The 25,753-nt window shown below is 41.1% G+C and overlaps 12 protein-coding genes across 12 annotated transcripts; 4 read left to right on the top strand and 8 right to left on the bottom strand. All coding sequences in view use genetic code 12, as the record gives it.

The window, feature by feature from the left end:
* Positions 1-325: 325 nt before the first annotated feature.
* KGF57_003463 (uncharacterized protein) lies at positions 326-4,711 on the top strand (the record flags this gene model as incomplete). The annotated part of the gene is made up of 2 exons (XM_051752885.1): positions 326-349; positions 461-4,711. The coding sequence occupies 2 exons, from the start codon at positions 326-328 to the stop codon at positions 4,709-4,711; spliced, it is 4,275 nt and encodes a 1,424-aa protein (XP_051607960.1).
* Positions 4,712-5,166: 455 nt separating this feature from the next.
* KGF57_003462 (uncharacterized protein) lies at positions 5,167-7,005 on the top strand (the record flags this gene model as incomplete). Its single annotated transcript, XM_051752884.1, has 1 exon — positions 5,167-7,005. The coding sequence occupies one exon, from the start codon at positions 5,167-5,169 to the stop codon at positions 7,003-7,005; it is 1,839 nt and encodes a 612-aa protein (XP_051607959.1).
* A 224-nt stretch (positions 7,006-7,229) lies between these two features.
* KGF57_003461 (mRNA-binding protein) lies at positions 7,230-10,880 on the top strand (the record flags this gene model as incomplete). Its single annotated transcript, XM_051752883.1, has 1 exon — positions 7,230-10,880. One exon carries the CDS (start codon positions 7,230-7,232, stop codon positions 10,878-10,880), a length of 3,651 nt encoding a protein of 1,216 aa, XP_051607958.1.
* A 300-nt stretch (positions 10,881-11,180) lies between these two features.
* On the top strand, positions 11,181-11,510 carry KGF57_003460 (mitochondrial 37S ribosomal protein bS16m; the record flags this gene model as incomplete). The annotated part of the gene is made up of 1 exon (XM_051752882.1): positions 11,181-11,510. The coding sequence occupies one exon, from the start codon at positions 11,181-11,183 to the stop codon at positions 11,508-11,510; it is 330 nt and encodes a 109-aa protein (XP_051607957.1).
* Positions 11,511-11,565: 55 nt separating this feature from the next.
* Positions 11,566-12,690, bottom strand: KGF57_003459 (uncharacterized protein; the record flags this gene model as incomplete). Its single annotated transcript, XM_051752881.1, has 1 exon — positions 11,566-12,690. One exon carries the CDS (start codon positions 12,688-12,690, stop codon positions 11,566-11,568), a length of 1,125 nt encoding a protein of 374 aa, XP_051607956.1.
* Positions 12,691-12,848: 158 nt separating this feature from the next.
* On the bottom strand, positions 12,849-13,790 carry RPP0 (60S ribosomal protein uL10; the record flags this gene model as incomplete). The annotated part of the gene is made up of 1 exon (XM_051752880.1): positions 12,849-13,790. One exon carries the CDS (start codon positions 13,788-13,790, stop codon positions 12,849-12,851), a length of 942 nt encoding a protein of 313 aa, XP_051607955.1.
* A 265-nt stretch (positions 13,791-14,055) lies between these two features.
* PHM5 (endopolyphosphatase) lies at positions 14,056-16,059 on the bottom strand (the record flags this gene model as incomplete). The annotated part of the gene is made up of 1 exon (XM_051752878.1): positions 14,056-16,059. The coding sequence occupies one exon, from the start codon at positions 16,057-16,059 to the stop codon at positions 14,056-14,058; it is 2,004 nt and encodes a 667-aa protein (XP_051607954.1).
* Positions 16,060-17,207: 1,148 nt separating this feature from the next.
* Positions 17,208-18,539, bottom strand: YOX1 (Yox1p; the record flags this gene model as incomplete). Its single annotated transcript, XM_051752877.1, has 1 exon — positions 17,208-18,539. The coding sequence occupies one exon, from the start codon at positions 18,537-18,539 to the stop codon at positions 17,208-17,210; it is 1,332 nt and encodes a 443-aa protein (XP_051607953.1).
* A 1,795-nt stretch (positions 18,540-20,334) lies between these two features.
* On the bottom strand, positions 20,335-21,118 carry RPS18 (40S ribosomal protein uS13; the record flags this gene model as incomplete). Its single annotated transcript, XM_051752876.1, has 2 exons — positions 20,335-20,725; positions 21,072-21,118. 2 exons carry the CDS (start codon positions 21,116-21,118, stop codon positions 20,335-20,337), a joined length of 438 nt encoding a protein of 145 aa, XP_051607952.1.
* Positions 21,119-21,526: 408 nt separating this feature from the next.
* Positions 21,527-22,336, bottom strand: YML6 (mitochondrial 54S ribosomal protein uL4m; the record flags this gene model as incomplete). The annotated part of the gene is made up of 1 exon (XM_051752875.1): positions 21,527-22,336. The coding sequence occupies one exon, from the start codon at positions 22,334-22,336 to the stop codon at positions 21,527-21,529; it is 810 nt and encodes a 269-aa protein (XP_051607951.1).
* A 235-nt stretch (positions 22,337-22,571) lies between these two features.
* On the bottom strand, positions 22,572-24,593 carry KGF57_003453 (serine-type carboxypeptidase; the record flags this gene model as incomplete). The annotated part of the gene is made up of 1 exon (XM_051752874.1): positions 22,572-24,593. The coding sequence occupies one exon, from the start codon at positions 24,591-24,593 to the stop codon at positions 22,572-22,574; it is 2,022 nt and encodes a 673-aa protein (XP_051607950.1).
* A 269-nt stretch (positions 24,594-24,862) lies between these two features.
* KGF57_003452 (uncharacterized protein) lies at positions 24,863-25,558 on the bottom strand (the record flags this gene model as incomplete). Its single annotated transcript, XM_051752873.1, has 1 exon — positions 24,863-25,558. The coding sequence occupies one exon, from the start codon at positions 25,556-25,558 to the stop codon at positions 24,863-24,865; it is 696 nt and encodes a 231-aa protein (XP_051607949.1).
* Positions 25,559-25,753: the final 195 nt, after the last annotated feature.

Raw genomic sequence — 25,753 nt, 5'->3', positions numbered from 1 at the left:
ACCATTATCAAACTCAGTAAAAGAGAACTTAACATCAAACTATATATTAACTATTCAATCCCAATCAGCTCAATTGGTTTTTTTTTCTTATTTAACTTTTCTTTGGCATTTGCAGTCAAAGTTGCTTAATCACTGTTGACGTATTTACTTCTTAAAACAGAGGAATATCTTAGAGAGAGAGCCACAGCAATTGTAGAAGTAACAGAGGGAAAGGAAAAAAAATAAACATAAAATAAAAACCATAAGCATAAAACCACAAGGAGAATTCCAACCATAGCTAAATAATATCAACCACGGCTCCCGTACACAGATATTCGCATTAGGAATGGCCGGCTTATTCAACAGAAGGGTATGTACACCAACTCATAGGGCTACATTGTACTTTGATGGCTCAATTGTGTGCAAATAGTCACACATATAGAACACTATACTAACATCTCAATTGCAGAGAAGACCCGAGTCTTACCAAGGGTTCAGCAAGTATACCCATGATATAAACACTTTCCACCAACCAACTCAGCATGCTGGGTTGCCATTGCAACCTACGTACCAGCAACAACAGCAACAACAGCAACAACAGCAACAACAAAGAACACAATCCATGACTACTGCCGGTGCTGCAGCGGCAGCCGCAGCTTTGCGATTGCATAGCACACCTGTCAAACAACAAACTCCAGTTTCTCAAAGACAATTTGGACGTTCCAATTCACTAAGCAGTGCTCATAGATCAAACTCATTGAGACAATACACTTATCATCCAAAGCCGTCGTATCAAACGGGTGCTGGTGCTTCATCGATAAGTAATAATGATGCCGGATTACCTAGAAGATACAATAGCTTGACTTCGCAGAGCAGAAACAGTCTTACCAGATCAAGCCATGCCAGTCAGAGACAAGTGCAGCAACAGCCTCGTCATGACAACTTTCATGAAGTGGAGGAAGAAAATCAACAGAGGGTGCACGGCATCAATGAAGATGACGAAGAAGTGGACTATGTAATTACAACCACCACAACCAAGATAGTTGACTCGCAAGGTCGAACACAATCAATAACTACCAAAACAGTCAAAACATTCCCTGATGGATCAAATATCATTGAAACTGCAACAAAGAACATTTCCAGATCCAACTCTAGAGCAAACTCCCTCAGTTCAAATAATTATAGACAAAACTCAATAACAGCGTCGGCATCACATCAACCTGTTAATTTGTCCAAAATTGATGAAGATTTGCAAAACTTCGACTACGACTATCAAGTGGACAGTCTTGATGACGGTGGTAATTTGAAATTAAACACTGGTGAACCACAGCAACACAATTTCTCACAAGGTGGGAATATCATTGCTGAAGAGGCTGAGGATGAAGATAACGGTACGCAGCTTCAAAATGCACACTTGGGTGCACCTTTCAGTGAGTTTTCAAGGCCAGAAAAGCCGAGACAGTATTCAACTGATCGCAGCTCATCATTAAATAGTCAGAGCAAACCATTGAGGTCGATTTTGAAAGGTCAGAATTCGTTGAGCAGTCCGCCGCAAGAACAAGCTACGTCTTCCTCGTCGCCAGTTGTAGCTGGTAATGCTGCTAACACCGGTATTACTGTTGCTGCAGCAGCAGTAGCAGCAAGTGCTTCCCCACGTGTTGCTAGAGATGAATCTCAGTCCCCCTTGAATGTTAGTCACCATCCTTATAAACATTTGACATCAAATACTGAGGAGCAGCAGGTCTCACAGCATCCTAGACTGCCAGATAAGTTGCCAGCTGCCATAAGTCTGCAAGTTAATACTAATGGTGCGTCCAACAGACAATCTAGGCAACAGATATCCTCGCCAAGAGACCATCTAAATATTAACCGCTCTCCAGGAAGCTCTATCAAATTTGATGACAAGGTAGAAACCATCCCTATTGAGAGATCAAAGTATGCTCAGCCAGCTTCACCCAGTCAACATCAACCCAGAACCAGACAATCTCCTACTGGACCTCCAGTTGCTTCCTCTTTGCAGCAACCAAATGCTGACTTTTATGCTGCTGCAATGCAGGCTGCGTACAAGAGGGTATACGGAGATCGTGGCTCGGCAACTGCTTCAACCCAGGGGGCAGAAACAGCGTCACCTACAAGTCCTGAATTTCGACCTTCAAGTCCGCCTCAACAATCGCCCCCACAAGTTGAACAACAAGCTCCGACTCATAAATCGAAGTTTGGGTTTATTCCATTGACTCCGAGAAAAGATGTATCCTCAACATCTCCAAAGTTTCAACAACCGGTGCAGCCTGGTGGTAACCTAGAGCGTACATCTTCCATCAACTCATTGATTAAGAAAAAGATTCAGCGCGATCAGATTGCCCAAGATGCCAAAAACAAGGGATCTGTGCCTGTGAATTACGAATATGTCAATCATCACAAGCAATTCCCCATGCATTCCATGCGGGAGAATCCTCGGAAGCAAAAAGAGGAGCAAAAATTGGCCAGAGAACATGACAAGGAACAGAAGCAGGCAGCAAAAGAGCAGGCTAAATTGGACAAGGTTAGAGCTAAAGAGCAAGCTGAAGAGGAAAAGAAATTGGCTAAGGAGCAAGCTGAGCAGGAGAAAGTGTTAGCTAAGCAACAAGCAGATCAAGAGAAGATTGCGGCGAAGGAGGCAAAGAAGCGTGACAAGAAACCATTGTTTGGGTTTTTGAATAAAAAGAATAGAAGGCACAGTCAAACGGGTTCGGTTTATTCAGGAACCAGTTCTAATGTTGGTACATCTTTGCGACAGCAACCACAACCACAATCTCAACCACAACCTCAGCAGCATAGCACGTCGGGTATTGGTGCGCCTGTAGCTGGTGGAGCCGCTATTGCTGCCACTAGTGCAGGCGTTGCAACTTCCAATAATGAGAGTAATGTTAATGGCATCCCTCATGATGTTGCAACAGAATCATACACTGATGGTGCTCCTCAAGTAGGTGCCAGCTCGCTTGAATCTCCTCAGTCCACTGTTCCTGTTACTCCTGTTCAAAGAGATACTGTGAATGACGACGATGTTGCTGGTGTTCCAGTCGCCTCTGTCCCGTATGGTAAGCATGGTACTGTTCCGACCGATTTCCCAGCTAGGAAGAAAGATGAAGTTGACGGGGCTGCAAGCGTACCACGCTCTGGTGAAGATCATATAGTACAAGTCAGTTCACCAGTGACTGTTCAACGGCTCGGCCCAAATATTGAAGCCCAAGCTGATGAAGTTCAGGAAGAAATTAGTCGCAACAAGAGTGGTCGACGTGGCGTTAATGGGGAGGGTATTGTTGGTTCGGGTCCAACTTCGGAAAAGGAGACTGCTTCCCCTGTTCAGATTAGCTCGCCGATCAAAGTGGAGCGCCTAGGTCCTAATATAGAAGCTCAGGCAGATGAACTTACTAATGAATTGGAGCAAGAGCACGTTGGTTCAACCCTTGATCCACGCGTTGATAAGCAAACCCACACCGGAGATGATGATCACATCTACACAAAGGAAGATGCCGCTTCTGCTCCTATAGTGGTTCCTTCCAGAGAGGATAAATCTGAGAGTACAGTTGCAAAAAACACTCATCCTTTGAATGCTAATGATGAGCACTCGTACAAAATACCTGTTCCAAGAAAGTATTCCAATCAGGATGATCATGCTGAAGAGAAGAATGAGTCGGGGTTTGTGTCTACTCCTCGTGGTATTGCTGGTAATACACATGTACTGAGTAGCAACTACTATCCACTGCCAAATCTAAGCACAAAGCAAAGAAATTCAGTATATGATCATTCTGAAGTTGGAGAGGCACAGACATTTTCGAAAGTCCCTGTACCTGAGTTGAATGATATTGATGACGACGAGGATGAAGACGCTAATCGCGGTATTGGAAATGTAAGAGAGGTGGAGAACCCCAGGGAAGAAGTTTCTTTGCATGGGGATCCTTCTTTGAGCAGCTATGAAAAAGTTCAGGCTCCTTCAAGTGATGACGATAAGTACCAAGTTGTGAGCAAAGATGAGGTTGTTGGCGAATCTGCCGCACCGGAACATGTTGACCCAGGCGAAATAAAGTCAGTGACTGAATCGGAACCCGTGGTTGTTGACACGTTGGCCGAGCCAGCGGGCCCAAACGTTGACCGTGATGCAGGCTACAGGACTCCTCAAGTTGACGCTGAACCAGCTTTTGTTGGGGAAGGCTCAAGAAATCATAGTGAGGTTGGTGCTCTGGCGTTTGTCATGAGTGAAAAATTGACTCATCCTCATGAGCACCACAACTTGGTGGGTGATGACTTTGCTGGCTCTCAGTTTGTGAAAAGAGCCACTTCTCAGCTGGATTCACCATCTAGGAGAGGGTTAAAGAGCCTGCCAAGGTCTCGGGTGGTAAGTGATGAAGCAGCGCCACAAAGAGTGATTGAGCCTGGGAAGAAGCCAGTATCTGAAGGCTTGGTGGATAACCAAAGTCGTTATCAGCATCTGGAGGTAGAGCCATTGCAACAGGCAGCAGCAAATGGTTACTCTTCCTCAGCTGAACCTAGTGGTGACACGTTGCCCACTCCTCCTTCCCAGCACGGCGCTGAGGAGCAACAGTATAATCCAGATGATCTTGAAGGTGTTGTAGTTGAAGAAAAAACCAAGGGCAAGAAAGGCAAAAAGGAGAAAAAGGAAAAGAAGGAAAAGAAACCTGGCAGATTCAAGGAGAGGATGTTGAAGTACTTTGTGAGCGGGTATGAACAATGAAGAGACGATGCGGAAAAATCTTCAAATATTGATTTAGTTTGGCACATTTTGTGTTCCTTGATATTTTAATAGTTTAATACTTGATCTTTAGTTCGAGCCGTTGTTGATACCCCAAAAATACAAACGATGCGCATCCCTTTTGAATCGCGTATTATCCGTAACGACACTCTTTGTGGTATGCAATCTGTGGCATGTTTCAACATGCTATATTTATTTTGATCCACTTGAGTCAATTATCCACGTCTTTAACCACATATAAATCCGAACTTCAAGGAGTTGCCGAGTAAGCAACTCAGAAACAATGCTTTCAATCTCTATACGTCCCAAATGGTTATTCGTCCACAGTTTTATCCATGAGTCACGTGAAACTACCAATTGGCAACGCAAATACAAAATTCAAAAAAAACGCATTTTTTTTTTTTTCAATCAACGTACCGCCGAAATACATTTCACCAATGCCCAGCGATCAAAATACCGTGTCATCGGCTGAACTGCTATTTTCAGATCTACATATAAGTCTGCAAGATATTCGACAGGACCGGGCCCCTTTTCTGTCACAGTCTTCACAAACTCAACTGAGCGAAGTGGAAGATGCGTTTGCCAAAATATGCATGGCGTGCCGAACTGGAGATTACGAAGTCGTAGATTCCTTGTTGAGTACCCCCAACCTAGACGTTAATCAGGTAGACGAATACGATTACTCGCCCTTGATTCTAAGCTCATTGTGCGGACACTTGAAAATTGTTGAACTACTATTGAAGAGGGGCGCCGTATGCGATAGAGATACGTTCCAAGGCGCTAGATGTATTTATGGAGCACTCACTGATGAAATCAGAGATCTACTAGTCAGTTTCGACATTTCCAAGGCAGTGGATGTCAATCAACCTTTTGCTGGTCACATTGCGTCACTTTACACTACACCGGCCAACAAGGATGTGGTTTTCAAGTTCAACCAAAGAGGATTGAGTTCTGACTTGAGTGCGTTTACGTTGCATAGATTTTTATTGGCTGCACGAAGCCTGTACTTTAGAGAAAAGTTTCAAAATGAATGGAAACTTTTGAGCGTTGTGAATATGCCCAGCACAGTTGATCCATTGGCTTTTAAGGTCATTGTCGACTATGTTTATCTAAGAACTGACTCGATGGTGATTAACGAGAAGGGGTTCCGTAAAACGGTGGTGGCTTTAGCTGAGGAATACGAGTTGGGGGAGTTAGCTGGTGCTGTAAGGGAAATCGCACTTGCAAAAGATGAAAAGGAGCAATTCAAGGTCAAACATGAGTTAGCAATGAGGATAGTTGAAAAGGCTAGAAAAGACCTCGACACATTTTTGACTAGCTCCATTATTGGCAATAGTGCTGCCTCCAAAATGGAGCTTGAGAAAGACATTGAGCTTGAAGATATCAACTCGCAGCATTACATTACACAAGAACAGAAAAGAATCTTGCTTGAACTGCCCTCCATACCTGATGTCATTCTATCGTATGTCGATTCCAACTCAGAGACAATAATTTACTATCCAGTTAACAAATCAATCCTCGTGAGGTCGGAATATTTTGATACCATGTTCAAATCAGACATTTTCAAATTTGCCGAAAAGGACATACCCATGTGTAAGGATGGGATAATTTTGGCTGTGAACCGACCCCAGGTTGATGAGTCGCATTTGCCCATTATACAGCTTTCAACCAGTACGGCGGACAAGAAAGTGGCAGCTATGGTTTTGTCGTACTTGTATCATGATGATGTTAATGAGATTCCGTTGGAGAATGTTATAGAGTTGTTGTATGCCGCTGATGAGTTGTTTTTGGAGAGATTGAAAACAATGTCGGCTGTGCGATTGAGCTCAAGATATCCAAAATTCACGTATCAGGAGTTTCAGCTGCTAAAGGCAGAAGTGAAATATGATGCGTACGATTTGATTAGAGCAGCATGGCTGACACGATGTGACAAATTGGAACAACATATCACCAAAATGATTGCCTATAATCTACAAGACATTGTTGCGCGAGAGGAGGAGAGGGCAAAATTGTTGGCCGTGATTGCAGAATCGGCTGCCAGAATCAGGGAAAGACAAGACACGGATACGATTGAATTAGTGGATGATATCCGATACTACTTGTCCAAGAAATACTCAATTAGTGAAGATGGTGAAAGCTTGGATCCTTTGAGCAGTTTTGGATATAGAGATAAAAAGACCGAGAATATCAAGTTGTACCAAAACTCGTTGCTTAAGTATGAAAGAGATGTTGAGGTTATCGAGAGCATGTTGGACAAATTGAACTTGGATGCTTAGTGGAGATACTGCGGCAGCTGTATACAGTCAGCACTTTGTTTAGGGGGTTCATTCTTTTTTTTTTGTAAAAGCTTTATAGAGTGATAGATATTCCAACCATCACGTGAGTGTTTTTCCTTTACTCATCTCTTCTCAAAGGTAAAAAAACAAAAAAAAAGAAAAAACAAGAAAAAACATAGTATCAAGAAATCATTTTGCAAAATCATATACAATTTTAATCAACCATGGCTGAAGAAAATAACCCCGATGGAGGGCAGAGTGAAGACGTGGTTTTGCTAGATGGTAAACTCTCAAAAATCAGAAGCCAAATCAATTCCAAACTCGACAATCAGAAGCATTTGGCCATTATTTTATCAGCTGTGGAGGAGAATATCGAAGAGCAAAAGAATGACAGAACGCCAGTAGCGTATTTTGTCTCCTTCTTATCGCTACTTGACCAATGTATACAGGATGAGCAAATAGTTGACCAGAACTTGGCTGCCACCACTGCCTATTTTCTTGACCTCATCTTCCCCTTTACCCCAAAAGCATTGTTGAAGCAAAAGTTTGGTGATATCTTGGTAAAGTTGTCACAACCATTGAATGTTGATGCAGAAGCTCCACTTGTGAGGTCTACTATTGGGGCCATTGAGAGCTTGCTTTTAGCTCAAGATAACGCTCGCTGGTTAACAAATGGGGCTGTTTCTCCAATTAGGGCATTTCTGGCATTGATTGAGTTGTCATTTGATCCCAGACCGAAAGTGAGAAGAAGGGCACATGAAGCAGTAAAGAACATCTTGACGAATCCGCCACCAAGTCCGAGTCCCATCCATGTTGCTGCTGTAGGAGCATCTGATGCATCCTTGAGACAGCTCACGGCTCTCTTAAATGAATATAGACTGCAAAGAAAAAGCAATGCAAACAAGGAACTCAATTCACAAATTATTCACTGCTTACAACTTATAACTATCATAACGTCTGCCAATTCATGGCCAGTAAAGAATATCGAAGGTTTAGGTGACTCGCTTTTGGAAATTTCGAAAACTTCTGACCAATTCTTGGTCTCAGCAGCATTTGAAGCATTTGAAGGGCTCTTCAAGTCAATGACTGATGTTATTGATGTGGAAAGATTCACCAAGGTATTAAATGTCATTTTGGACCTCAAACCTAGTGTTAATGACGCCCATTTGAGTCCTTCGTGGTTGACTGTTGTTGCAAAGGCTTTGGAGAGCTTTAGTGTTTTGTCACCACTTGATTGCATCAAAATGTATCCACAAGTCTTGCCTTCAGTTTGCGAGTTCTTAGGTTCTGATTCTGAAAATATTTACACCAATGCAGCACATTGCTTGACAGCCATAGTGTCGCAAACGATACCAGAAAAGTTTCTTTTACAACCAAGTAAGGACTATGGAATCACACCTGAAATATATGAAACGGTTGACGAAACGATTGCTTTTGTTTCTGGGCTTATAGAAAAGGAGTTGTTCACCATAAAGTACCAACATGCTACAGGACAAATTTTAAACTTTGTATCTGTCACTATCAAAAAGCTCCACTCGAGAGCTAACCCAGATTTTCTAAACATTTTGGAAGTTGTTGGTAATTGGAGAACAAACGAGACTGACAGCTTTCCCCACAATAAAGAAGCTGAAGACTGTATTGCCGCATGTGTTTCGGCAATGGGTCCGGAAGCTGTTTTGGGTGTTTTGCCTTTGAACTTGACAGGTGAGGGGAATGGACCTGGAAGGGCTTGGTTATTGCCTATTCTTAGAGACAATGTCCGCTTTGCAGAATTGGAGTTTTTCAAAACCCAAATTTTGCCGACTGTTGACTTTTTTGAAGCAAAGATTGCTGCTTCTGGTGATACGGCATCTATGAATGCAAAAATTTTCCAGACAATCATTGATCAAGTTTGGTCATTGTTGCCCCGTTTCTGCGACCTTCCAAGGGACTTGACGACTGCTTTTGATGAGCCTTTTGCTACAAAGTTGTCAGATTTGATGTTTGCAAATGTTGAATTGAGAACTCCGATTTGTAATGCTTGGAGGGCACTTGTTCAATCTAATGTGTCCTACAGGGATGCTGCGTCAAGTGAAGATTTATTGTTGCAACAGGAATTCCCCAAAACAGACGCTGAGAAGAACATCACATATTTGAGCTCCATAGCGTCCAACATTTTGACTGTTTTGTTCAACGTATTCACATACACTATGCCTGAATCCAGAGGATTCGTGTTGGAAACTGTTGAAGCATACTTGCAGATTGTGCCACCGCAAGAACTTGCAGCTACATTTGATAAGGTTTGTGGTATGTTGAAAAATGCATTGGATGAAGAGGCACAAAGTTCCAAGAATATCGATTCCAGACCTGACACCAGTGTGACCATGATGGACTTGATTGTTGCTATGGCCAAGTACGTACCTGAAACGTCACACAACGCGCTTTTTTCCATTTTCGTCACTACTGTGTCATTGGAATCAAAACCATTACTTCAAAAAAGATCGTATAGGATTCTTTCCAAATTGTGTGAGTCTGAAGAAGGGAAAAATTCAGTTTTGAAATATGTTGGAGATGTTGAAAACAGAATCATTGAAACTACAGAAGTCACTAATCAGGCCGCAAGACCCGCAAGATTGACAGCGATTTTGTTACTTTTGGATATTCTCCCGAACACTGACTTGAATTTTATTCCATCGATTTTACAAGAGATTATCATTGCAACCAAAGACGTGAATGAGAGATCAAGAGGTTTATCTTATCAAATATTGATAAAGATGGGACACAAAATGAGCCAGGGAGGTGTGATAGATAACTCCAAGGTCTCTGGATTTGATTCAAGTGCGGCACCTTCTGAAGCCTCTTTAACGGAGTTTTTCACTATGGTTAGTGCTGGTTTAGCCGCGCTGAGTGCGCACATGATCTCCGCAACCATCACTGCTATAGCATGCCTAGTTTTTGAGTTCAAGAATCAATTGTCTACTGAGACCCTCTTTGAGATTTCCTCGACAGTGGAGTTGTTTTTGACGCATAATTCCAGGGAAATTGCTAAATCTGCAATCGGATTTGTTAAAGTTGAGATATTGTCATTGCCTGAAGAGATGGTGAGAAGCAACTTGAGTGAACTTTTAAGTAAATTGATGAAATGGTCGCATGAACATAAAGGTCACTTTAAAAGCAAGGTGAAGCATATCATAGAAAGGCTTATCAGAAAGTTTGGAGTAGAGGAAGTTGAAAATGCCATTCCTGAAGAAGACAAGAAATTAGTTGCAAATATCAAAAAGACCAGAAACCGAGCCAAGAGAAAGCAAGAAATTAGCCCCGAGTTGCAAGCCGCAGCCAATCCATCCTCGAGCGCCAAGAAATTTGTTTCTGCATATGAAGAAGCACTCTATGATTCGGACGTATCGGATGAAGAGGGAGTTGATATATATGATGAGGATGCCAGCAGGGCCAGAAAAGGCAAGAAATCTAATCAATTTATATTGGAAACTGGGGACGAACCACTCAACTTGTTGGATCGTCAATCATTGGCCCATATCTCCTCGTCCAAACCTAAGAAACTCACCAAATCCGAACTCAAATCAAAGACTGATGAATTCAAGACAAAGAATGGTAAATTGGTCTTTAGTGAAGGTGGTGAAAATGATGATCCGTTTGCCAAGAAAGGCTCTGGCATAGATGCATACTTGGATGCTGTCAAGCAGGCACCAGTAAGAGGTCAAAAGAACAAATTGAAATTCAAAAAGACCAGGGGTGATGATGATGATGAAACTTGGTCAGATGATGAAGAGGGCGACGCTAAAAGTAGGCCAGTTGCAAAGAAATCGAAAGTACTTGGAAAGTCAAAGATTTCAAAACCAACGAAACAAAGATTCAAAGCACATAAGAAGCTTTAGATAAAAGATTTATTGTATTTAGTAAAATGAAGGAATTGTGTTTATGTATCTAGATCAATCCCGCGATGTACGAAATGAAAAATGAAAAATGAAAAAAAATAAAAAAAAAAACAAAAAGAGAAAAAGAAAAAGAAAAACTCTGAACTCCAACTCAACTCAATCCAGACAAATATAGTCCCTCCTCCCATGTCCAATCCACTAATGTCTCTTGCCGAAAAGACGGCACACAAAAGAAACCTCGTGAAAATAAGGCTTGCAAGGTTCGGACGAAAGCATCAGCCCATTTTCAATATAGTTGTCATGAAGGCTAAAAAAGCCCAGCAGAAATTACCCATGGAAGTTATAGGCACATACAATCCTGTCCCCACGCCGCAACCCTCGTTTGACAATAGTACACCCATCAAGGATGTAAGCTTAGATTTCCACAGGGCTAAATACTGGTTGGGTATGGGTGCTGAACCAACACCAAAAGTTGCATGGTTGTTTAAGAAGGCGGGCATTTTACCCAACTTCTGGCCCAAAACTACCAAGTTGTCTCAGGAAATTAATGCCCCTGTTGTCGAAGATGTTAAAGAGACGCAGGAATTACCGGTGGATATCGTAAGAAGAAGAGGGGATAAGAAATTTTAGAGTGGAAATCGGGTTTAGTTATTGTAAATAGCAAGAATTAATTGAACTACTTCAATCAAACTTCGTGTTGCTTTCTGTGAAACAAATGCCATCTCTTTTCTGTTAGAACCCGTCTACGAAAGATCATTTTGAACGGGTTTCTTCTTGGTTTTTCTATTTCAACACGATTAACTGTGTTTGTGTTTTCATTGTAGTGATCATCCTCTAGAAAACTGGGAACCCAAGTGTTGGGATGCTGACTTGGTTGCTCTTCGTATCTGACTGATAAGTTGGGTCCAATTCCACTGGACACCTCGTACTGGTACACATCCGAATTTTGTTGCGTGGAATTCGGTTCGTAAACCCCTGTGTTGAGATTGATGTGATGAAAGTAGGTGTTGTAGCAATCTCGAATGACTTTATAAGTATCTCTGTATAGCTCGTTGTAGTTTCTAGTTAACATGAGAACAAGAATCTCTTCAAATGACTTCTTCAACTGGTCGAAATCCTCAGGAGCAATGACCGCATCCATGTTCAAGTTGGTGGTGAAAGCAGCTATATCACCCATGAGAAACTTGGCTTCACTGGACGAATTACAACCACGTAACAGCTCTCTCAAAAGCTGTAAGATTTCGGGATCTGGGGCAAGTTTGCTCAAGACATCCTCGATGATGTTTCCAATGATACTCCTGGGTTCAAGTCGGTTTGCAGCCAAATATTTTGCCCTCAAGTTGATCATCTGGTCGATTGAGTCAAGAAAGAGTTCACGCTTGAAAGTAACTTGACAGGTTTCGCAAATCAGAAACAATATAGCAATTAGCTGATGGGTTGGAAGGAAAACTCTATAAGTTGTGTAAATGGCTCCCCCATTGAGAAAGCTATCAAATATAACCTTGTTCATGATATGGTCCAATCGATTATTTGCCATAAATGCGGTGAAACTTTCCATATCTTCCGGTTGTGTTGCCGCAAGATCCCTCAATGTAGATAAATCGTCACATAGTTGCCTGTGGGCAAGGAGTAGTGCATGTGTGTCGTAGTAGGGGCATCCATCAATGGTGTGCATCACCTTCGCTAGTAAGATAACCAACTGCTGCCTATTCGAGGCAAGGGCGGGGAGCAGTAATGTTGACCAGGTATCCTTTGACCGTTCAGTGGCGGAAAACGTCACGCTTGAGTTATAGCTCTCGCAAAGACTCATGATGTAGCCTGTAATGTAGTGTTAAAGTGTGTTGCAAAAAAAAAATAAAATAAAATAAAATATAGACGCACACCACACTTCAGCATCAAGAGGTTTCTACAGTACATCATTAAAGAGAACTATGTCAACATGTATTGAGCACACATCTATCTATCAGTTTAATCGAATAAACCGAATCCCATGTCTTCATCAGATTGTTCTTCTTCTTCTTCAGCAGCGGCCTCAGCAGCTGGTTCAGCGTCACCACCGGTAGCGGCAGCAGCAGCTGGAGCAGCAGCAGCATAAGCTTCTGGGTTAGCCAATCTGTCCTTGATAGCTTCCGAACCTTCGAAGGTGTAGTCAGTAGCAATAGACAAAGCCAAGACGTTCTTGTAGTTGTTGATCAAAGAGTGGCCAACAGATGGCAAGGTTGGGTAACCGGCAGCCAATGAGATGGAGGTGATGGTGTTGATAGCACTGACAAAGTGACCAATCAATTCATCATCGGTGATGTCCAAGATTGAAGCTGGGAAGACTTGACCATTGTCGTAAACTTGAACAACAGTTAAACCATAGGTGAATGGAGAAATGTTCAACATGTTCAACAAGGTAGCTTCGGATGGACCAACTTTACCATCCTTTTCAACAACCTTAACATCGGAGACAATTTCAATTGTACCTCTGGCAATCTTGGTTGGGACACCCAAAGCTTGGAAGAAAGAGGTCTTACCTGGTTCCATACCAGTGTTACCAGCTGGAATGTAAACATCAGCTGGAGCAACAGCACCGGCCTTAGCTGGAGCAGCAACAACGTTAGAGGTGATGACATCTCTAATAGTCTTCAAGTCACCGTTGGTGAAGATGAAACCAACATTGCCTTTGACAAATGGCAACAATTTTTCATAGTCTGGCAATTCTGAAAGGAAACCTCTGATGGCTCTTCTGACCATAGTGTTCTTACCCATCAAAACAACAGCATCACCTCTCAAGGCTTTTCTGATTTCGTGCATTTGTTGAGAAGAAACATTGTCAACACCAACAATGAAGATTGACTTGTATTCTTCCAATAATTCTCTTAATTTGGCAAAGTATTGCACTTTCTTGTCTCTGATACCACCCATTTCGACTTGTTTTTGATTTGACGACAGGAATTTAATGGTATGTCCGTTGATGAAGCCGGGAGAGGAGGATCTTGTAAACGGGGTTTGATAATTTTCATTTTTCACTGAGTGAGTTGAGTGAGAGACTGCGAGAGTGAGTGATTACTCTTTTTTTTTTCTTTTTCTTTTTTTTTTTTTGTTTGCATCACGTGCACATTTGTGACTTCATATTACATGTCGCATTTACATTTAAATTTGACGACAAGCAATTACACGACACTATAGCTTATCCTAGTCCACTATTCTCGTAATTTGAGCTGATAAATGTATTCTTCAAATACTCCGCCCACATCTGATCCAATTTTTTACCCTCTTTGCCTTTCCTTGCCTTGTCGTTGTTTTTCTTTTTATCCTTTTTCTTTTCCGTGTCAACACTATTCTCCTTAACTGGCTTTCCCAACTTTCTTGCATACTTTAACCATTCTTCTACGGTCAACACTGGCAAGTTGTACAATTTGTCATCGGTGGAATATTCAATCTCGTAGTCAAACTCCTTTCTACCTTTGTTGATTCCTGCCAAATCTGCATAGTACTGTACATACCTCTCTGGGGTGTAAGTTTGAGGGATATATGCTGGACCTAATTTAGCACTTTTGGGTTTAGGGAGGGGGAAAGTTTTGTCACGCTTGATGAATGTCCACACGCTATGCCCTTCGTCGTCGTCATTGCCATCGTCATCGATGTATGCATCTTGCTTTTCGATCAAGGACTCAACTTCGAAAAAGAACTTATCCCAAGACTCGAATTTGGTATTGGACATTTCCTGTGCGAGATTGGTGATGTTGTATTCCCACACTCGTAAACCAGGGTTGAATGTGGGGACAATTGAGCTACCGACGTGTGAAATAGAATACCTTTCACCATACTTGCCGGCCTTCTTTTTACCCTTGATCTTTGCGTACACCTCTTCACGAACAGTGTTCATGTATTCAACCTTGTTTGATGGAACGCCACCTTGTATCCTAAAGAAAGAGTCATCAAACTTTGTATCCAAGGCTTGATAAAATGTGGTTTCTCCCAATGCTTTAGTCTCTAAGTCATCATGGAACTCCTCATTAAACGCTTCAAACATTTCCAATTGCTTTGATTTCCCATCCTTTCGTGAATTTTTAATTGACTTGTATGCAGCAACGCTATCCAAAGGAATGAAATGGTCCAAGTTCATGTGTCCGTATAATCCGCCCACAATAATATCTCTAAACTCATAAATCCAAACAACATACTTTCTCAAACACGTCAAATCATAGTTTTTCTCATTTGGTGGAACATGTCCTGTCAACCACACCTTCATGTTTCTAGCTCTCAACTCTTTCAAAACGTAGCCCAACCACTCAAATAGCTTGTACCCTGGTTGTTTCCTCTTGTCACAATTGTCAACTAATGGATTCAGCTGGAATAAGTAAAGTGTGTTGATGGACAAGATTGCCAATTGTCCAGGAATAACTTCTTTAAAAAAATAAGCACCACGGTTGAATGTGTGTAGTTGCAGTTGTGGAATGAACTTTTGCCAGATTTGAAACAATTCACGTGTTTGCAACGTAGGCCCAATACTAAATAAATTGTGTGGGTACACATCATTATTACCCAAGCTTGGAATCAAATCGATTTCCAATTCAGGCGTATCCTTCTTTTTAAAAGTCTCGTACAATAACCTACTCACATGGTCATTCATCTCAAATATGTTCTGTTCCGTTCTTGGGTAATTTCGGTCATTGTCATGACGCACATTGTCACCGGTCCACACAATGAAATCGATCTTGTCTTTTAAATTCTTTTCAATCCATTTTATAGTTTCCTCCATTAACGCCATTGGCGAATCGCATCCTGATATGGCATCTCCATATTTCAGCGCATCCCCCCTTGACCGATGACACAATTCATCAAACGACAGACCCTCTTTGAAATATGGGTCTGGGTGGATATCGGTTATGTGAAGAAACCTGCCATGAATAATTTGCTTGCCCTTTTCATCAGTGACAATCTTTATTGGCTTTTTAGGACTAAGCCCGAGTCGCTTCAAGTCATCCTTCTCCGAGGAAGTCAATTCAATTGTTTCAATAGTTGTGTACTGTGGAGTTACCAAACTCGTATCCTGTGTTTTGATGGTGATGTACTGATAGATGGGGACTATTAGCAACAACGTAAACAATGATAGACTTATACGCCTCCATGGTGATGTGGAATGACGCAGATGCGATTCGTAACCATTCTTCTCGTTTAGTGTAGACATGAAGTTTAGCAAAGTGATACGGGGAGTGGGAGACCCAAAGCTAATTGTAGTGACGAAAGATGTGGTGGTACCTAGTTTATTTCTCTAGTCATCAAATGAAACACACACACACACACACACAAACAAACAAACAAACAAACAAACAGCACAGCGCAGCGCAGCAAAAAATACACACACAAGAAACAGGAGGGGTAGGTAAAAGAAATGGAGATTTGGTACGTGATGTGGTATTCGAAGAAGAAATGTTGAGTCTTTGTGTCATTGGGAAGTTGTGCACGACCACTTGCACAGCTGACTGAGCACGTGTGTTGAGAAACAGATACATCATAGCCAATAAAAAATCTACATGCACTTGAAAGCCATTTTTGGGTAGTATAATAGATTACTGAAGCTAGAAGCAGCTTGATGCTGAACTCTTTTCACAGGACATACCACTGTATCCGTAGTAGTTTTCCTTCGATCACTTTCAAAGACAACGATTGGCCGTAAAATGTGCAATGTCGCATAATATGCAAATGCGACAATAAAATTAAAGGTATGTCAAGCGACAGCTGGCGTTCATTATTTATTGAAATTCTGATCGAAGTGCAAGTATATGTCCTCTCGTTTAAGAGTCTATATTTTGATGAGAATACATGTGCCCAAGTTGGTATAGTGTTCTGTGTACACAAAATTATGCTTCTCTCAACTTCACATTAATTACTTCGCCCAAAGCGGTAAATGAGTTACTCTTTTGCTCCAGCAATAACAACCTTCACAAATGCGCGCGTCGAACACCTTTATTGTTTGCATTGCAGTTCAGTTATCCCTAATTGCTTATTGAGATACTTGTGTTGCGGTGTTTTGTGTATCTTCTCCTTTCACAATGTTTTGCAATGCTTTTGGTTTTTGGTTTTTGGCGTTTATTTATTTTTGTGGTGTTTTGGCCAATTTGTGTTTAATTAGCAACTTGGTTTGTGTGTGTATTGCAAACTGCTAGACTGTGTTATGTCAGTCTGTTCATATATTGATGACCTTGAGCAGATAGTTCAACAGTTGGTGTCCATTGTGGTCGCTACAAGTTTCAAGTTGCAAGTTATGTATGTATATATATGCAAACAATACACTCTACAGAAAATACTCTAAATTCGTGATCTTTTTTGTTTTCGTTACTGCATGATAATGGACAAGTTTGACTTGATTGATTTTGTGGGGGTAGATGAAATGATTGGTGCTTGCTCTTGGGATGGTGATGGTTCGAGTGGATTGCTTATTGGCACTGCTACTGAGGCAAGCTGACCCTTTTGTTGCAATTGTTGTTCATGTTGTTGATGAATAGGTACGTTTGTTGGTGGCAACTCCAAAATCTCTTTTTCGACATTGCTTTGTTTACGCAATGCTTGACGTTTGTTTTGGAACCAAATCTGTACTGCTTTCTCAGTCATGTTAACCACTTTAGCAATTTCAATTCGTCTTGCTTTGTTTGGGGTGGAACCAAGCTCAAATTCTTTGTTTAGTATGTTTAATTCATGGAGTGATGTTCTTCTTCTTTTCCTTCTTGCTAAAGGTGCATTATCAATATTTGGCTCTTGAGAAGGGAAAGTGGCTGGCGAATGGGATATGAATGCATACAATTTTTCAGATGAGCCCGCAGTGCTAGTAGGTGTAGGCAAAGACGATGTAGTCGTGGATGGCGATGTCGAAATTGACCTCACTTTTGGTTTTGTTTTTGTTTTTGATTTGCGCAATTCCAAGATACTTGTATCCATCAAGGATGTATCTTCATCAACGATTGAGTTGGATCTTTTTCTTGAGGACATCACCAGCGAGGTTGATGCGGAAGGCGGCGGTGTAGGAGTTGATGATGACACATTTGAATGGGTCGTGGTTGTTGATGCTGTTGTTACCGGTTGGTAAGTTATATAAGAGTGATAGTGCTGTGGCTGCGATGAAATTGGTGGAGGAGATGGGCGTGGAAGCGAACTTGACGCTGACCTAGGAGCTGGATATTGATGTTGTAAAGAAGACTGGTGGAGGAGTTGGGGCTGTGGCTGTGGCTGTGGCTGTGGCTGTGGCTGTGGCTGGAATTGCGGTGCTTCTTGTTGTCGTTGTGGTTGTGGTAGTGATTGTTGGTAGATGTACGGGGTAGTAGCAGTAGCCAATGGTGTACTAGTAAATGAATCAAAGGATGGTAATTTTTTGCATGGCGTTTGAGCAAACAAATAGCTGTTATTGGTGCTTGCCGTGTTGGTGATGTTAGTTAATGGATGATCCTTGTAATGATTGGATTTAGCTGATGATAAAATTGACGATAATGGAGGTAAGCTAAATTTAGCGCCAGAAACACTGGTGCCCGAAGTTGTAACACCAGCTGTCTCGGTTGTGCTTGAGATAGAAGTGTTGTGGTTTCTGTCCAATGCTGAATCTCTTGTAGAGGAGTACGATTGATTGGACTGTTGTGGGAATAAAGTTGATTTCTTTGGTGTTTGTAAGTGAATCATATTTGGAAAAGCAGTTAAATGAGTGACTAGATGAAAGGATGCAACAAATGAATGTAAAATGTAAATTTTCCACAATGAAGGGTACAGGTGCGCTTCTTATTGAATGGGTTTGAAGAATTGAGATTTCTGGATCTGTTTATATATATATATATAAGTTTACAAGAGTTCAAGTGCAAATAAAAAATTTATCGCGTTGTTTACAATTTAGGTCAAATCAAAANTGAGTGACTAGATGAAAGGATGCAACAAATGAATGTAAAATGTAAATTTTCCACAATGAAGGGTACAGGTGCGCTTCTTATTGAATGGGTTTGAAGAATTGAGATTTCTGGATCTGTTTATATATATATATATATATAAGTTTACAAGAGTTGGGGGTTTATGAGAAATTCAAGTGCAAATAAAAAATTTATCGCGTTGTTTACAATTTAGGTCAAATCAAAATATAAACACAACAAAAGCTTTGCAGCTGCAATTAATTATTATCCAATTAATAACATACGCCTTTATGTTTGTGATATGTTTACGTCTGTGTTTATACAAATTGTGACTTAATTGTTGTGCTTATTAATGAACCCAAATAGGAGAACAAACTTATTTCCATACATCACGTATGAAATTTATGATGGATGCTATTGTTTTTAATTGTGAAATTTTTCTGGCGTCAATTTTGTCAATAGAAAAGAGAGTGAGTGTTTATTTTTATGTCAGGTTTCAAAAGAACTAATGTAGTTAAATAGAGTCCCTTGGTAGGCTCTCTTTTCAGATTTCTCTGCAACTTGAAGGTTCCTGTGCCGTTGAATGTGCAAATCTGGTACTGTGGTTTGATTTATTTCCTAATTGAGGATATATTGGGATCACGGAGTGTTTTGTGTTTGTCTGCCATTAAGCTTTATGGGTGTTACACAAACACGAGAAAAGAGAATGTAGTTTCTATGCAGTATATTGCTTTTTCTAAATGGTATAGACATACATAAGAGTACACATGCATTGATTGTTGTTGGAAGGGCATGTATAATATAGCTTGGTATGTGATGACGCAGGTAATCGTCCTTAGTGAAACAAGCTTTGCCCCTTTTTGGAACAAACAGATTTTGGGGAATTCTGGCATCAAGAGGAGCGCTTTGTTATGACACAAATTGGGATCCAAAACCGTAGTTGATGTTACAATCATCTAGTTCGTACAGAGTACTTTCTCGAATGAGATGCAGCAAATGTGCAATCTGTCTCTGATTTGAAACAGATTGCTGATTGCAAAATTGAACTTTCATTGTACAGTCATAAGCCTATAGCTCTTCTCCTAGAGATAGAACTAACAACATCCAAACTTTATGCACACATTGAGCCGAGTAGCGTGTACATCTTGCCTGTCTATCAAGGATTTGCAATTTTTTTTTGCCACATTTTCGTGACAAAAAGTTAGAAACTGAAAACTTCCAACGAAAATGGAAATATGACATAAAATTTAAGGGATTACTCGTTTCCAAGTTATGAAAGAGTCTTGAAACACAATGTGCATTTGGCAAAGAGTAGTTTGTAGTTTTTGAAGTACAAATTTTGAACTTGGTAGCGTTTGATTTACAACTAGGAAGAATCTTACCTCGTTCAAACATTCTTGTTAGAACGAGAGAGGCTTACACGATTTCCTCAATTTTACCTTATTTTATGAAATTAAAATACATGAACTATACAACAAATGATTTAGGATAATCTTTTCATTATATAAGAACACACAAGCTTTTCTCTTCATATACTGATCCCCAAACACAAAAGAAAACAGAGGAGTCGTATATATTTAACGACCTCTTGAGGTAGTCTTGGTGTGTTGACCTCTAACCTTCAATCCCCAGAAGTGTCTAATACCTCTGTGTGCTCTAATCTTCTTCAATCTTTCCAAGTCATCTCTCAATTTAGATTCCAAGTTGTTAGCCAAGACGTGGTAGTCCTTACCGTCAACTTGATCCTTTTGTCTGTTCAAGAACCAAGCTGGAATCTTATAGTTGGTTGGGTTTTGCATAATGGTGACGATTCTTTCCAATTCTTCTTGGGTCAATTCACCAGCTCTCTTGTGCAAATCAACATCGGCCTTCTTACAGACCAAGTTGGAGTATCTTCTTCCGACACCTCTGATTTTGGTCAAGGCGTACATGATCTTGATTCTACCATCAATGTTGGTGTTCAACAAACTAGAAAATACACAGTTAGTAAGGTGTTGTCAAATAAGAAAGAAGTTTGTTTGAAAAGAGTGAAAGTGTGGTCCTGTTCGATGTACAAGGGAGATGGCACACTCAATCGACTTCCCTGTCTGCGCCTAGTGTGTATCTGACATACACAACCATGTGCTCGTAAGGAGCACTCCAACCTCACGGAGTGGTCGCAGCATTTGCACTATGTATATAGCCCATCTAAATTTGTGTTTCTCCTCCCTTGTGTTTCGTTTACCTCGTTTTCAGATTGACCAAGCTCTGACGTCCTCCTAGGTCCGTGCTTCCCACTATAGCTCCTCCTTTTTAAAAGTGATCTCTCACATACCGCAAAATGTGTTGGAATGATCCTTGTTCTTGGACAACTAATGGCATATTGGATGTATTATGTTGTTGATAATGCTATGGTAAAAAGGAAGGTTCTCAACACTAAATTTTTCAATTATTTTTTTACTATGGGCACTTCTTTTTTTTTTTTTTTTTTTTCTTCTTCTTCTTCTTCTTCTTTCTTCGTCGTCTTCTCCCTCCACAGAGTAGGCCTCTCAGTACTTACTGGAAGGAATTTTTTTTCTCTCTCTCTCTCTCTCTTTCTCACTCTTCTCCTGCACTACACAAAACTTATATCTAGAAGTGGTAGCTTCTTATCGTGGTTATAGCCCTAGTCAATATATGCACTAGCCTAGCTTCCATTTGAGCAAAGCATTACCAACAACTAGGTACTACGGTTGATCAACCAAAATTGTGCTATGTAACCTCACATTACTCTATGTACAAGTTCATCAATCATACACTATATTTGCTTATGAGCCATTGCAACGCCGATAATTCAACGAAAACCCGATTAGCTTTCAAAATGTCCCTAACTTCAACATCTTCCTTCTTGATAACCTTGCCTTTAACCTTGGCAACAGCCTTGGCTCTCTCTTTTCTGCTCATTTTCTTCAATTCTCTGTCATTTAAAAAGAACTGATCCAAACTTGAACTCAATTTGTTTCTATCCTCCTCTGTGATAAACAATATATTCAATTGGTTCAACTTATGACTCGATACAAAGCTCTGCGTAATTTCAGCACTTCCTTGGGCGAAATCGCATTCCTTGTCGATAACAAACAAGTGTCCCAGTTTATATTGTGATGTCAAAGCAGTTTGTACTGCTTTGGAGTATATCTTGGCTGGCAAGTCGGTGCTCCAGTCATGTGGACCTTTGATTGCATGAGCCTTGATTTCGTTATCCATATGTGGTGAGTTGGCATCACCCAAACGAGCTCTACCGGATCCCTTTTGCGGACGCAATTTCCGATTCGAATATGGGGAATCCGACTTCAACGTCACATAGTTGGATCCAACACGGGCACGATCTGCTTCAAAAACGGCAGCACTCCATAACAAGTCTCGCCTTGTTGGTGAATGAGTATTGAAGAACGATGTGGGAAGAGGGACAAATGTGGTTGGTTCAAGGCTTGGAAATGTTCGTAATTGGGCAAGTGTGTATTTCGGTGGTGGAGCAACATGCAACGACGAGGGTGCCTGAGACACGGGTGCCAGCTGTGTTTTGGCTTCAGTAGCTAGTCTTCGTATGGATTGCTTGAACATGTGGACAGTGGTGTATGAGTCGGCTTCGTCGACGGGTTCTTGGGGGTTTCGATGCCACTTTTGATTCTCCTAGACTTTTTTTTTTTTTTTTTTTTTTTTTTTTTACTTCGACTCTCGCACACCACTTTCCATTGGTTGCAAAAATATGCCCGCCAACAAAAAGCATCGAGATTGCTGCTGGTCGCTACAGACACTCTAATCGATATCGTAACTAACTTGGTAGTCTATGTTCTCTCTATACAGATCCTTGCGCTGGTTTGATCTTCAGCCTCTCGTCATCAGTTGCACTTTCAGCTCGGTCATTCTCGCCTTCATCATCGCTAGCAATGATAAAATCATCCAATTGTGCATCGCCAACATTCTCCCCGAGCTCTATGTCATCAATATAGTCCTCTGTATTGGCCCTCGAGTACCCATCATTATTTTTGCTTGTCAACTTACCAAATGTCTTTGCAAGAAAACCTTCCTGGTGCTCGGGACCTTCTTCATCAGGAATTTGATCTGCCCATTGCACATTTTTCCTCCTACCACTTGCTGCAGGTTTTTTAATAATTGACACAGGTCGAGACCTGTATGATGCATACAAGAGATAGACCCCCCAAAGCACTATAATCACCACGGCCAATTGAATGAGTCTTGTTACTTTATGACTAGTTGGCTCGTCGGCAGAAGTAGCTGTGGATGAACTCTTTGGTATAGACTCTGTTGAAGTGGAACTAGCGATGGAGCTTGTTGATGACGGCGTTTTTTCGGGTTTATCTTGTTGTACACTACCTTGTCGCTTCACCCCCAAAGGATACGTGACCACAGTTGGTTTGTCATCAATTGTTTTTTCATCGAAATTTCCCGTAATTATGTCAATCAAAGCTCTAGAAACATCTGGTACGTCATAAGGAACCATATGACTCGAGTTGTAGATATTAATAAATGTCAAGTTTCTCTCCTGCAACATGTAACCAACATTCTTCTGATCGTGTAGCCAGTCTGATTTTGCTTCAGCATTTTCAAAACCCTTGATTCCGTTCCATTTCAATTTGGAAATATACAGCAAAACTCCTTCGGTGTTGCAAATTATATCATTTTCCCCATTGAACAAGACTATAGGGACTTTCTTAAGCAAATCTGGAAGTAAATGAACTGCAGGAAAGGAGTCACGAGCATAAAAGTTTCTGCTTACTCTCCCACTGCACTCGTTCCAAGTTTTCAATTTTTTTAGATTCAAATCATGTTTGTTGTCGTCGTTGTTTAGGAAAGGTTTGACGTACTTTAACTCAAAGGGCCAGTTCATTCCACATGAAGGAAATGAGTCCCTCAATTTATAGTCATACATGTTGATACATTGTTGATCATGCTGAGCCAGATTGTCCTGCGTTGCTAGCAACAACTGCGACAATATATTCTCACACTCAGATGAGTCTACCTCGACTGGATTAACCTCTTCGTCATCAAAATGGGCATCAATTCCGTCGACAATCCTTTGACAACGCTCTTGTTGTCCGAGTAATTTCATAAACATTGGATTGTCCTTGGTAATCAAATTTCTATCCAAAAAGAACGGCATATACGCCAAGCTTTGTTCGTTAGGAGACACCCAGCCATTTCCAATGAGCAATCCCTTTAGTTTGTACTGTTTCTGATTTTCTTGCAAGTTTGTGTTTCTCTCGAGTATTGCTTTGGCGATGTACGGGATATATTGACCGGCATACGACTCACCAGCAAGGTATATATCGTTATCCAACTCCTCAGGGTATACTTCGTAGTACTTTTCCATAAACTTGATAAAATAAAATGCCATATCGTATAGCTCATGTACATATTTTCCCTGGTCAGTGTAACTGAAACCAGTTCCTGCTGGCTGATCCACATATACGATGTCACTCGCTTTATGCCATGACCCATTGTTCATGACCACGTTTTGCGACTTGTCTATCCTAAACGGTCCAGATTCTAGCAATGCGCCGTCCATGGATGAACACCCAGGTCCACCGTTGAGCCAAAAGGTTGTGCGTTTGTATGATGTTGAATTGACATTTTTCTTACCATCTACAAATTTCCAAAAGAAGTAGTTGGTGTTGTTTTCCGGAAAAAGTTCTAGTTGCCCCGCGTACATGAGTGGCTTGAAGTTGTCGTCGATTTTCGAAAGTCCAGGCAAGTTGGTTACCATGAACTGCTTTGCAACGTCAGTGCCTTCTTTTGGTGGTGCGGCATATATTGACCCCGCTAGTATGCAAATCACGTAAAGAACTAGATGGAGCATGTGTTTATGTGGCAGTTACTGGTAGACAATGCTGGTGAATAATGCGGTTAACGGCGAGGAGTGGTGAAATGTTTACGTGTATATGTCCAAGGGGCCGACGTAAAACTCGAGTTTTTCTTCTGGTTGGTATTTTCTGGCACATCATCAAAAAATGTCCGCGAAACTGTCGACCCTAAACATTGAGTGGGAGAGGAACACTCTGAACGCCAAACTACAAGTCTTTTCCCATTTCACAATATACAACCTTTTTATTGTTATTTTGTATAACCTTATAAGACATTGAAAACTACACTGATGCCCAAAACGCTGGTAACCAAAGCCAACTTTTTCCACCCAAGATTCCTTTCTTGAAACACTTGCAGTCTTACCCCATTTGAAGTGCTATTTATGCTACGGGTTGTAGAGCTGGCCCCAGATGACGAGCTCGAGTCACCGCTTGCTGAATTTGAGGCTGCCAATGTAGTGTCTGTCCAAGCAGACTGACTTCCAGTGAACCCCCACTGATTATAAGTGACGGAATGAGAACCAGAAGTTTTAGCTGTGTTGCTGGAGGGAGCCTGGGAAGACGAACGAGAGTCTGTGGTTGAAATGGATGTCTGTGATGCACTTGTTGGTGTCCACCAAATAGTTGTAGATTCATTTTCACTCACTGACGCTGCTGCATTAGATGGGGCACTTTGAGTTTGCTGTGACTGCTGTGTTTGCTGTGATTGCTGTGATTGCTGAGTTTGCTGAGTTTGCTGAATTTGCTGTGTCTGCTGTGTCTGCTGTGTCTGCTGTGTCTGCTGTGTCTGCTGTGATTGGTGCGTTTGTGCCTCATTTACACTGGTTGTAGTGTCTTGTGTGTTGGCCCTGTTTTGGTCACTTCCATCTAGCCCACCTAAGTTGGCTGCTTGAGTCAAGCCGGCAAGTGACATACTCAACAAAGCCGAACTTATTTGAAAAGGGCTTACTTGGATGGACATTTTTAACAGATGTAACTTTCTTTGGTGTTGTTATGTTGTGAAGAACTGAAAAAAAAAAAAAAATATAATCATTTTGAAACATCTGGGATCATTAAACTCATATTTATACACTTTAAAGAAGAGCAATGGATCAATGATGTAGGGTGTTTTACTACTTAATAGTCTGTTGATATGTTGTTTACAATCCGTGGATCA

Source organism: Candida theae (genome assembly GCF_024610275.1).
Source record: "Candida theae strain CBS 12239 chromosome Unknown scaffold9, whole genome shotgun sequence".
Classification (NCBI taxonomy): Eukaryota; Fungi; Ascomycota; class Pichiomycetes; order Serinales; family Debaryomycetaceae; genus Lodderomyces; species Lodderomyces theae.
This window is presented reverse-complemented; position numbering and strand designations above follow the sequence as displayed.